General features: G+C 47.4%; 1 protein-coding gene across 4 annotated transcripts in view; it reads right to left on the reverse strand.

Moving 5' to 3' along the window:
* Nucleotides 1-814: 814 nt before the first annotated feature.
* Nucleotides 815-12,264, reverse strand: part of DOK4 (docking protein 4) — a 55,833-nt gene continuing 44,383 nt past the window's right edge. For 2 of the 4 annotated variants that reach the window (XM_083452961.1, XM_083452962.1), the window contains exons 7-9: nt 9,686-9,824; nt 8,232-8,355; nt 815-5,258 (exon numbers count right to left, since the gene is read on the reverse strand). In XM_083452961.1, coding sequence (XP_083309087.1) covers nt 5,131-5,258; nt 8,232-8,355; nt 9,686-9,824 — 391 coding nt within the window. In that variant the 3' untranslated portion in view covers nt 815-5,130. Of the gene's footprint in view, nt 5,285-8,231; nt 8,356-9,685; nt 9,828-12,264 lie in introns of all 4 variants that reach the window. The other 2 variants (XM_083452963.1, XM_083452960.1) reach the window with 2 other exon arrangements.

The raw sequence follows: 12,264 nt of genomic DNA on the forward strand, positions 1-12,264 counted from the left end.
ACATCAAGGGAGGCAATGCAGCTGCCGGTTATGTTAATCTAGTTGTGTTGGACTCAAGGCTTAATATTACTTGAGTCAGTTCTTTTCTTTTTCTACTCTGTCATGAAGCTAATTGGGTGGCCTTTGGCCAGTCACTGTTTCTTGGCCTAGCCTACCTCACAGGGTTGTTGTGGGGGATTTTATAGGGATGTGGGGGAACAATGCCACTTTGAGCTCCTTGGAGGAAGGATGGGATATACATCTAATCAATAAAATAAAATCCCAAGAGTCCTAGAGAGCTCACAGGCTTCTTCAAGCCTGGTTAAAAAAACTTCTATCTCCCTGCATTCTGATTCAAACCAAAACTGCTTCTGGTTCTGTGTCCCTTCCCAGCTCTAATGGGTGTCACATTTTTAAGGCTGGAAATTCTAGACAATTAACAATGAAAGCCTTTTGTTGCTTATGGAGCTCATCAAGCAAAACCATCACAGTGATTTCATAGCCAACTCATAACAGAGACACAAGTCAATCCGTCTTAGCCAGACATTTAAGAGGGGCTGAGGTGCTAGTGTCTCGGCATTCTTTTGTCCTTGAGAAACTGAAGCAACTGTATGGTTTCAAAGGGTCATCGCCCTCATTCACACACACACACACACACACCCCACTGTATCATTCTCTCTAAACTGTTATCGTCTATTGTATAATACAATGTGCCATCAAATCTAATGCACCCTAATTTTCACAACGTAATCTGGCCAAAAAAGGTGTGCATTACATTCGAGTAAATATGGTATAATTGTATGATGATGATAATAATAATAATCTGAGACTGGAATAGGGAGTAATGTTTGTTTATTGACCAAGCAGTTCCATTTTAAAAAACAAAACAACCAAAACATGTTTGGCAACCCCCACGTCCGCACCCCCCCTCCCCACAATCTGTGCATCAAATAATCCTTAGCCAACCTCTTCTCCATTCACAGCCTGTCCAAGCATTTGCATGTCCCAGCCTTCACACCACATCCTCCTCCATAGGATACTAACTAATTTATGGGGTAATTGCACCCTGCCTTCCTACTGACAGTCCATTAACAGAGCTGCCTGGCTCTGCCATTCTTCCCCTTGGCTCCCTGCTACTCCAGACTCCTCATGCTGGAAAGGTCAGGCTGTTTTGGCTGCCCTCCCAAGGCTTTTCCAAGAGGAAAAGGGCCAGCAGAGTTGGGTCTTCAGATTTACATGCCCAAATTCTATGGGGGAGGAGTTGCCCAGTAGAGGGCCAATGTGGCCTGTGGCAGGAGGACAGGGCTGTTTCCTAAGTGTCTGCAAGGTGCCTCTAATGATACGAACATCTTAGCAATGAAACAGGCCTGCCTTTGCCAAGCTGCTGCCCCCTGTATGCTTTAGACTGCAATTCCCATCAGCCAGTGTGGTCATATAAAGCTGGAGCTGATGGGAGTTGTAGTCCAAAAAGTCTGGAGTGTTCCGGGTTTGGGAAAGGCTAGTTTAAGCCATGGGTGGGGAACATTTTTGGGGTTAAGGGCTCATTTCTGTGGGGAATAATTGGGAGACACACACACTGGTAGCGGGCAGGACAAGAGGCAAAAGTGGGCTGGTTGGGGGCAGACATTTTCTCTCTCCCCCATTCATAAACATGCATCCATGCATCTCCTCAACTTGCAAGACATGTGATGTGCGTATTTTGCTAATAATTAGGATCTGGGTTCTGTATAGCTCCATGATCATCACATCTCTCTACCTGGCCTTCTGGACTCTCCCCAGCCCACTTCCCTCACTGACTCTGCATCTCACCCTGAGTGTTTTTGCCTAGCTGGAATGTCCCCTTGAACATTGATGGCGTCTTTTATTTACCAGAATGGAAGACAGACTGTGTAGAAACTAGTGTTCTTTATTAAGGTAAACTTTTTCATTCGTTGCTCTATTTTGCCTCTGGCCCTGCCCAATGCTGGCATGTAGCCCTTGGGATGGTTGCCCAGAATGGAATGTGGTCCTTGGGGTAAAAAAAGAGAAAAAAGGTCCCCCACCTGTGAACTCAGTAGTTCCTCTGCACGCATGGAACACATTCTCTATGCTGGCAATGTTTTTTTTGCAAAGCACTTTCCCAGCATGAAGAGAGGGATGCTATTTTGGAAGCAGGTTTGGAAGAAGTGAGCAGATATAAAAGAGAGCAGGAGACAGATAAAAGCCGGGAGGTGAGTGAGAGGCTCTGGACTGGGGTTCAGAATATCTAAATGGCTGCCCCATGGAAGACAGAACAAGCTTGTTTTCTGCTGCTCCAGAGAGGAGGACCCAAACCACTGGAATCAAATGAAAATGCATTCTCATCAGAGAAAGGACCCCAAACTGTGCTGAGGTTAGGAATCCAGAAAATCTCAAGGAGAACTGTGCTTAGAAAATAGCTACAGCCCTGGAGCCTCCTGCTGTTATTCTTTCTCCCATCAGCCTCAGCCAGCTTGACCAAGGAGTTTTAGTCCAGAAGTACCTGAATGTCTCCCACCTGAAAGCTTAGAGTGCTGCTGCCAGCCAGTGTTGACAATACTGAGCTAGATGGACTCAGTAAAAGGCAGTTTGCTATGTAATGGGCCAGTCACTGGGAATAGCGGTTACCAACAAAACTGAGCTCTCGGTTAGAAGGCTTCCAGGACATATCGATACTACGGGCGAATATCTCCAATGATCCCAAGTTTTGTGGGTCTCTCATCCAACTTCCCCACCCTACTGGTACTTTGGCCTTAAAATCTCTTTGAATTGGGAGTGCTGTTGAAGCAAGGCTGCTTGGACATTTGCTGGTCCAATTCACAGGTGTCCTGGGAGATCTCTCCCGCATTCAGGTACAGACAAGATCCAAAAATACAGTTATTTACACACGCAGAGCACAAGATTGTAAGATGTTAACTCCAGTGCTATTTAAACAGGGTGGCGGGTGGGGGGGGGAGGGGAACCCAACAACAACACAAAACAACACAATACCAAGGTTTGTACTACAATAAAAAGAAGATAGCCCTTCTCAAAGTTATTCAATAAATAGTAAAACTAGAAAATCAATTGCTTCTTTAAAAAATTTCAGCATAGGAATAAAACCAGCCACTCTGTGAAAGTGTTTCACTAATTCCGCTTAAAATTTCTAAGTGGGCCAGGGCGGGTAGGTGGTTTTTTTGAGGGGCTGGGGGTAGTTGGGAAATACTAGGGACAAAAGAGGTGGGGAGGTAAAGAATAAACTCTGTTCCAGAGGTTGGCATTGGGCCTTTTGAACGGCAGGATTGGAGGACGGGGAACTGGGTTGCCAACTGACCTGGTGTGCTCCTGTCAGCAGCCTGCTCTAGAGATGCCAGCAGGTGAAGCACTTTAAAGCCTTGACGGAAGCACCATCACAAGCTAAGGCCTGCAGATCAAGTTGCTATCAAGGGCAGAACAGCAAGGGTTCGTTGAAAAGTTGGCAACCCCATGGCTGCCCACCTTCAATGCTACTGCTGCTGTTTCCAGGACAGAGAAAGGAGCTGCTTCCCCCAGTGGGTGGGTGAGGGGAGCCTTGGGAAAGCAAAGGCCTTGACGACCATTTGATTGTCTGCAGCCAGTCAAGTGAAGATTTGAAGTGTTTTCCATTTTGTAGAGAACACTTGGTGGGGGACAGGTTGTGTGGAGGGTGGGGCCCTTTAGGATGTACCAGAAAGCTTAACTTTGCTTTTTGGGCAGGCCAGCCTTCACTACAACTTCCATCAGGCCCAGTTAGCACAGCCTGATGGAAGTTGTAGTCCAAATCATCCGGAGGGCACCGGGTTGGTGACGACTGGGGCAGATCACTGGGGGTGGAACTAAGGGCGAGAGAAGCTTTCCTAGTGGAATGTAGCAAAGATAAGCCAATGGTAAACAAGGCAGCCCCAAATTATTTCAGCCCTGCCACCCGCAAACATCCACTGGGAACTGCCCTTGTCTGGGGGAGGCTTGTGCGTATAGTTCTATAATCTAGCACCCACGTTGGAAAAGGATGGTGAGCCCACCCCTTGCAGGCAATGAGCTGTCAATAAATATCCACAAGGAACAGCCGACGTGTGCACAGACTGAGTGAAACACCATCACTGCCTGCCCAGTGCAGACCTTCCAGGCCTTGCCTGCTTCAAGCAAGCAGCCCACACTGAGATAGAGAGAGAGAGAGAGAGAGCACACCTGTGCATCCCTCGGAAGGACGCTTGTGCAGAAGTCACAACCTGGAAAGGAAAGTGGCAGCTCCTTCTCAGGAGACGTTGCCACAAAGGTCAACTGTGTGTGGTCAGCCTTTCAAAGAAGTGGAAACTAAGCTCTGTTTTCTTAGATCTGCAAATCTTCCCAAAGATGGTAGGGGGTTGGACTAGATGACTCTTGGGGGTGGTCCCTTCAAACTCCACAATTCTATGAAATCATTACTTTTTCAGGGGCAAACGCTTCTGTCGCCAGCAAAAGGACTGCTGTGGCACGGAAGGGTGGTTTTCTGGCCTCCCGAAGTCCAGCGAGAGAAAGGTTTTGCCAGGCTGTTCTGCAGAAAGTCCTGGGTCCGCAGCAACAAGCCCCCCTGCCGCAAGGAGACCCATGTGGCTTTTTTCCTCTGCTGCACAACCTGGTGCTTTGGCTACCATTCGGGAAGACTTTTTTTCCGTCCGCCTGAAAGTTCTCCCCTTTGGACTCTTAGCCGCAGTCCCAGCGGAAGAGAGGGAAAGGGCAACCCACCCCGCCGTCCTTTTAAAAATCTCACCAGGATGGCGAAGAAATGTGCATTCCTGTGGGGAGTGGGGGAATCTCTTGATATATAGAATATGCACAAGCAATATTATATATTTAAAATAGTTTTAACAATATATAGCTAGTCCTCCCCCTCACATCCAGGCTCTTCCTTCCATCCCAGGCCTGGTAGGAGTTTGCCTGCTTGGCTGAAGTTCCTTCCAGGCTGACAGGGCTCAGATCCTCTGCAATGAACATCCTCCATGGGGGCAGCCTCTGTGCAAACGTTGGACTCTCCCCCTGTAGCTGAAAAGCTGTCCCCAAACCCTTTCTGGAAAGGTGGGAGCAGGCACTGGACCACAAAATCTTCGGTGCTGAGCAACAGCACTTGTGGGCTGAGCTGGCCCTCTGCCCGGGTCTCTCCCTCCACCCAGGCCTGCATCACTGTGAAGCCGAGCTGGAGTCTTTGCTGTCGTTCTTCCCGCTTTTGGGAGCATTTGGCTTCAACAAGATGAAACGGTTCAAGAGGTCAGTCTCTGAGCTGGCCTGGGGCCCCGAGTACGAGTCACCTGTGGGCAGAGAGCAGACCTCGTCTCTGTTTGGAGAAATGCATTGGCGTTAAGAAGAAGGACATAAGAAGAGCCTGCTGGATCAGGCCCACGGCCCATCTAGTCCAGCATCCTGTCCTCACAGCGGCTGATCTATGTGAAGCCAGCAAGCAGGATTCAAAGACAGGAGCACTTTCCTCTCCTGTGGCTTCCAGCAACTGGGATGCAGAAGCATCGCTGCCTCTGACTATGGAGGCAGAGCATAGCTATCACAACTAGTACCATCAATAGCCTCCTCCATCTCCATGAATGTTCCTTTAAAGCCATCTAAGGTGGTGGCCATCACTGCCTCCTGTGGGAGTGAGTTCCATAGGTTAACTATGAGCTATGTGAAGAAGTTCTTTCAACATTCAGTTTCCCTTTGTCCACTTTTTCACACACTTCTATCATGCTTCCTTCGCTACTCATCTTTTGTCTTTACTTAAAAAAAGCCCCCAAAATTGTCAACTTTCTTCATAGATGAGTTGCTCCATTCCCTTCATAATGTTAGTTGCCCTTCTCTGTCTGTTCATTTTCTAAAACTCTGCAACATCCTCTTTTAGATGAGGCTACCAGAACCGCACAAAGCATTCCAAGCGCAAGTTGTGCCCTAGATTTGATGATGGAAGTGAATCTGATCAACAAACCCATGTATGTTCTGACACAGGGGTTTCAATTTGACTGACAGGTCAGGCTATTTGACATAGCATAAGCTGTGACCCCAGAAGCCCCTGGCTTGAATCTCAGCTCTGCCGTGAATATTGGCTTATCTTACAGGCTCATTGCAAAAGTATCTGAGATGCAGATAATGTTAGTCTTATTCAGAGGAGACCCAGTCAAATTAGCAGGGGTGACTAACTTAGGTTCATTCATTTCAGTGGAACTGAGGCATTCAGAATGCTTCATGCACTACATAACTTTCGATTTTTTTAATGACTCATTATATTGTCATTTTAACCAGCCTTAGTCAACCTGGTGCCCTCCGACTGTTTCAGCCATGCTAGCTGGGGCTGATGGGAGTTGCAGTCCACAGCAGCTGGAGGCAGCAAGGTTGGCAAAGCCTGGTTTAAACACAGGCCATCTTTGATGCCTTTTTGTTGGTGTATTCTGATATTCTAAAAGAATTATGGTGTACACTTGTAAAACTGTCTGGGGAATTGTGGGCTAGAGAAGCACTATGTCATAGATGAATCGACCCACAAGATAGAGCACCATTTTGGCTGAAGGACGGCACAGAAACATCCCAAATAAAGACACAAATCCACTGGGCACAATCTTGCCAAAGTTTAAGCACTTTTTCCAGTCCCATTGATTTCAAGAGAGAGAGAGAGAGATTTAAAGATGAGCTCAAGGCCCCCTGTGCAAATCAATAGGGCTTAAAAGTGCTTAACTTTCTTTGGATTGTGGCCATGGTGTTTTAAGATGCCAATACAATATCTAACGTAATTGACTGAGGAGCAGCATCAAAACATGACATTAAATGAGGGTTGCCCTGTCAGCTTTCTGATATCTAGAGGCATCCTCAATCCAGAAAAACCTCATTTGGCCATGAAGGTCACTGGGTGACCTTGAGCCTGCCACCGTCTTCCCTCAGCCTGACCTATCTCACAGGGTTGTTGTTGGGAGATTAAATGAGGAGGCAGAGAACCATGTATGCCAACCTTAAGCAACTCAGAGAAGATGGTGAGCTACAAATGAAATGAATCAATGAATGGATACTATGCTGTATCGTTTATCTATGCTCTTCAATTATCTTTTTTTCTTAAATTGTTGAAATTGTGTCTGCTGCATACTTGGAACTGCTTTCATATCTATCGATACTAAGCAGACTATAAATGACTTAAATAAGAAACATGGCTTAGTGTGCAACCCTACACGTTTCCACTGAGGTGAGCCACTCACAGTCTGGCAGGACTTATTCCCAGGTACACCTGTGTGGCCGGGGTAGCCAGCCTGTGTCTTTTTGGGGGTTGCTGAACTCCCATCAGCCCCCAAAGCCACCATAGCCAATAGTTAGGGATGATGTGTGTTGTATGCTGGGGACATCTGGAAAGCCACAGGCCAGCCAAGATTGCAGCCTTATTTTACCTCTCTGCTTTCTTAGCTTCATATCCTGCCCTTCCACCGAAACAGAGCCCAGAGTGATTAACATAACCCAAATAACATTGAAAATGTTAATCAGAGCTAATTTTAAAAATGGCACCAGTTAATACCTTTAAAGTTTTAAAAGGTGCAGGATGATTAAAGCAAAGCTGCCTTTCAGTGAAAACCTATTTACAAAAAGGTCTAAGCTCAGCGTTACAGATTTCAGGATCTACTCCAGATCACCACCAGAAGCAAAATTATTGTGCTGCTTTGCATGATGAAGAGCCCTGGAGGAAAGAAGTTAAGTTCCTTGAAAGCAAGGGAAGCAGGCTCTGATTCAACATGACACACGCAGAGTCCTTTTCAAAAAAGTGAAACTCCAACCACCAGCAATTTTGTAAGATCTCGAGAAAGCGAGATCTTAACTTTTTAAAAAGGGGCAGCTTTAATCCAGGGGCCACCAGTTGGCAGCCGAAAGGCTAGATCTGGCCTGCAAATCCATTTTAATCTATATACCCACTCACCCAGCAGCAACTGTACCAAATTTGAATCGCAAACCCTGAACACCAGCTGCAGCTCTGTTAGCACACCCTGGGAATCTTTAGGGTCACAGAACAGAGACGTAATGCAACGAGGTGCTTGTTGGAGCCAATGCAGGAGCCGAATTTGGGGAGATTTTCTTTTGGGGATGGGTGGGGGAGAGATAAGGAGAAACGGCTGACTCCCTGCACCCCTACCCCAAAGCTTACACAGCTCCAGAAACACACAAGTGCCTACAGATTTTGGGGGTGTGGGTGGGAGACAACAGGACAATTGAATTCTGGGGGAAGCCCAGATCTGCCCCCCCCCAACTATAGAGCAGAAACTCACCACTGTAGTTTGAGGATTCGGCAATGTTCTGCGAGCCGGTGATGTGGTGCCAGTAGGCGCTGCGTGGCAACATGGTGGTTGGTGTGCAGGGGTAGGAGTAATGCTCTGTGCCCTTGTTCAACAGCTGGAAAAGAGGAGGGGGAGTGTAGACTTTAGGAATCAGAGTTGTGCACAGGGGAGAGATAGAATGGCAGGTAAGGAATGCTGCAGTCTGGGAAGTTGAGATAATAATACAGCCAACATTGGCGGCGGCGGGGGCGGGGGGGGGGGAGCTGGAACAAATTACTGGGGTCTGGAAGGTGGTCCAGAACCCAATTATCTTTCATATGTTTTATGTAGGGACAGCCCATCCTGTTTCACTGCCTGAGGCAAAATGGAAAGGTGCCGCCCCTCTCAAAGCCTCATGAGACCTCAGGGGTGGGGGCACAGTTTTGCCAAGCTGGCCCCTCCAGTTGTTTTGGACTGCAATTCGCACCGGCTCATGGGATTTGTAGTCCAGGGGTCCCTTTACCTTTTACATCTGGAGGGCACCAGGTTGGCAAAGTCACCGTACATTTAAGGCACTACGGGACAGCTTTAAACTGCCATGGCTCCCCCCACAAGAATTCTGAGAGCTGTAGTTTGTAAAAAGGGAAGAGAGTTGCTAGGATCCCCTTGATCCCATCCCAGAGCTATAATTCTCAGAGTAGCTTAACAAAAATCAATCCCTGTTCAAAGGAACTGCCTGGGAATTGTAGCTCTGAGAGAGGAATGAGGGTCTCCTAACCATTCTCAGCACCCTCAACAAACTGCAGCTGTTTAGAGAGGCAGGATACTGCTTGAATGCATGGGGTGAATGTGGACTAACTGAACTTAAGTGTTTGGGCTGAGGTTTTAAAGGTGTCACAAGAGTCAAGGAATCTCCAGGCATCCCCTCAACTGCCGCCTGGGGGCAACCATTGCTGCAGTGGAGAGCTGGGAAGCAGAGCTCACTCTGTCAGCTCTGCTGTGACAGGCTAGCTGCTAGCCCCGCCAGGCCTCCTCTCCTTTCAACAGCTGCCTCAGTGGGGAGAGATGGGAAGAAGGCGGCTTGGTCCATCAGCTTTCACCCAGTTCCTGGAACTGTTTAGAAATTGGTGCCTGAGTTTTGATTTGGATTTTCCTCTTCCTGTTCCTTTCCCTTCATTCTTTTAGCTTGTTAAGCACATGGGTAGGGATTGTACGGAAACTGCTCTGGGAGCCTTTGTGGCTGAGGGGCAAGCACAAATGCTCCAAAATAAAATAAACCAACCAACCAACCTCCCTTTCACACTTGCCTCTGTGCTGCAGCATGCTGAATGTGTACAGGTCTGTTTTTGCAAAGCACCAGCTGTTTTGGAGACACCCGCTTCCATATCCCCAGTGCCAAGGGATGGCTAAAGGCGATGAAAGCCCCCAACATCCCACATCCACCTCCCCTCCAGCCATGAGCTCACCCTCACATTCTTCTCCATCTCCAGAAGGACGCGCTTGTGCTGCTCAGCAATGGCTAAGGTGGCGCTGTGCACCCTCTGGTAGATCTGCTCACCCTCCTGGGTCTGAAAGGTATACAGGCCTTCGCCGGCGTCACACATCCTGCTAAGCAAAAGGGCGGCGACAGAGAGCAAGAGGTCAAAAGCGGGACCCCCGCGAAGGGGTGCACAAACCTCATACCAGCTGCTTCCACCCCATCGGTGCTGTTCATACTGTAGTTGTCCCACCTCCCAAACTCACACTTGCACCGTTTACACCTCACTTCTGCATGGACTTCACAAACGTGTATGCTAACATCCCTTTCTCTCTGCCCCACTTGAAAATCCAGTACAGGAGCTTCACAAATACATTTTGCTTTTTGTTTTGTTTTTGTGTTTGCTTACAGTTTTTTTTAATCCCACGCTTCAGATGGAAAAGGATTGCGGAGCTGCTTACAAATGCCAATGTTAAGAGAGGCTCTGTCTTCAGGCTCGCAATCAAAAAGACATGGCACAAAAGGAAGAGGGATTGGGAGGGAGGAGGAAAAACACTTAGGAGCTATTTCTTAGTTACAGAGTTCTTGTAATGACCAGGTGGAATGGGAAGATTTCAAGTATGGAAGGAGCCAAAGGGATGCGCTTCAAGGGCTTGTGAGACTGTGGTAGTTTGCCAGAGCTCTCCTGTGCGCTGCTGAAGTTCAGTGCCTGCAACCAAAAGGTCCTTCCTACAAAGTGCCTTCTGAGCCCAAGCAACAGGTCCGCACCTGCCTGCTTCCACCAGCTCATCAACTCTGACAGGGCTACAATCCATTCCTTACCCATATGACAAGTGTGTGGAGCATGGAGTTGTGATCCTGTGTAACACACACAGGCTGCAATGAAGGTGCCCACTAATGCACCCCCAGAAAAGAGGCCACAGGAATGGCACATACTAACTTTTACATGCAAAGGTAGAATTAAGCAGAAATACATTTCATCTCACCCTACTGTGGAAGACAGTGACCTGGTGATCTGCTTAGCCTGCAGACCAGGGGCTTACTGGCCTCTCGGGTTCTCTCATCATAAAACTGGACTTGGACCAGGTAGTCATGCAAGTAGAGGATGTCTCCAAATAGAGGACTGTCCTCTAAATTAGGACACAAGGCCACCCTACATCCACTGTAATCCAAACACAATCCCATAGCAAACACTGCTCAGTGCTTTCTGAAACTGTAACTAAAACAATTCATTTGTTGTTACTTCTTAGAACTCGGATTTAGAAGCCAGACGATAGATTGCTGGGGCAGGCTCTCAGATAGGAAATTGCACCTACTCAGCTCCTCCTTGGTCATTCTGCTGCCAAGTTAAACTAAGCTAAACCATGGTTTTGCTTAGCATATTGTCTGAATCTGGGCTCAGGTCCAGTTCTCCCCAACAAACTAGCTGTAAACCACATGGCAAACTTTGGTCATAGTTTGGCCAGAGAGAGCGAAACCACAAGTGTGTGTTCAGACAACACAAGCTTGAACTCAGACAGGCTAATCCAACAATGGTTTGGTGCAATGCAGCAGCAGCAAAAAATGGCCAGGGAGGAACCAACAATCTGGCTGCAATCTCCTTTGTAGAAGTCCACACCTTTGCTCATCCATATTAAACCATGGCTTGGCTGAGTGTTTCATGAAAATGGGCCACAGGCTATTTGAAGAACCAAGGACAGCTGAAATTATTTTATTTAGTTGATTGGGGGTTTATAGAGACTGGTGATAGCAGAGTCCTTCCTCTTTTTGAGCCTGGTGCAGTTTCCACCAAGGCTGGGAGACTGGGAGCATCTTGAAGGCTCACTCAGTTGCTCCTTTGACCCTGCCCCCTCTCGTGAAAGCATTGCTCCTCTTCTGTTTTGGAGCTAACTACAGTTAGCACTATATCTGCCCCAGCATCTTCCCTAACCATAATCAGCATCAAACAACCGTTTGCAAATATGATTAGAAGCAGATTTGCAAATTGTGTGGCTTGGGCTAAGCATGATTAGCATTGACATCGGCACAGAGTATAGCTTGCTCTGAGGCAAACAGTTCCACTGAGCTGTATGTGCAAAGAACTGCAGCCTAGCATTTGCCCAAAGGTGCCCAGGGAGTCTGAAGGCCTCTCCAGACAGCCTCTTTATTGAGCACTCATCCCGATTTGCTTGCACAAAGCTTATTTAGAGATTAGATTATATCGAACCTTTTTTGAGCTTTCCTTCTGATTTGTTTACAGCGAGGTTATATGAAAATGAATGTTCATTCTGATTTGCTTGTGGGGTTTTTACACGCCCTTAGTCATCCATTCTCCCCACACTATTCGATGCACTTCCCCATCACTTTCCAAACAGCACAAAGACTGTTTTTGACCAGACAGAAGTTTACAAAATTATGCATGGCATGGAGAAAGTGAGTAGAGAAAAGTCTTCCTTCCTCTCTCATAACACTAGAATTCATGGACACCCAGATCTGCAGCAGATAAAACAAACTACGTCTTCATGCAGCACAGTATTAAACTGTGGAACTCACTCCTGCAGGAGGCAGTAATGGCCACCAATTTGGGTG

Source organism: Podarcis tiliguerta (genome assembly GCF_965153285.1).
Source record: "Podarcis tiliguerta genome assembly, chromosome: 8".
Lineage (NCBI taxonomy): Eukaryota > Metazoa > Chordata > Lepidosauria > Squamata > Lacertidae > Podarcis > Podarcis tiliguerta.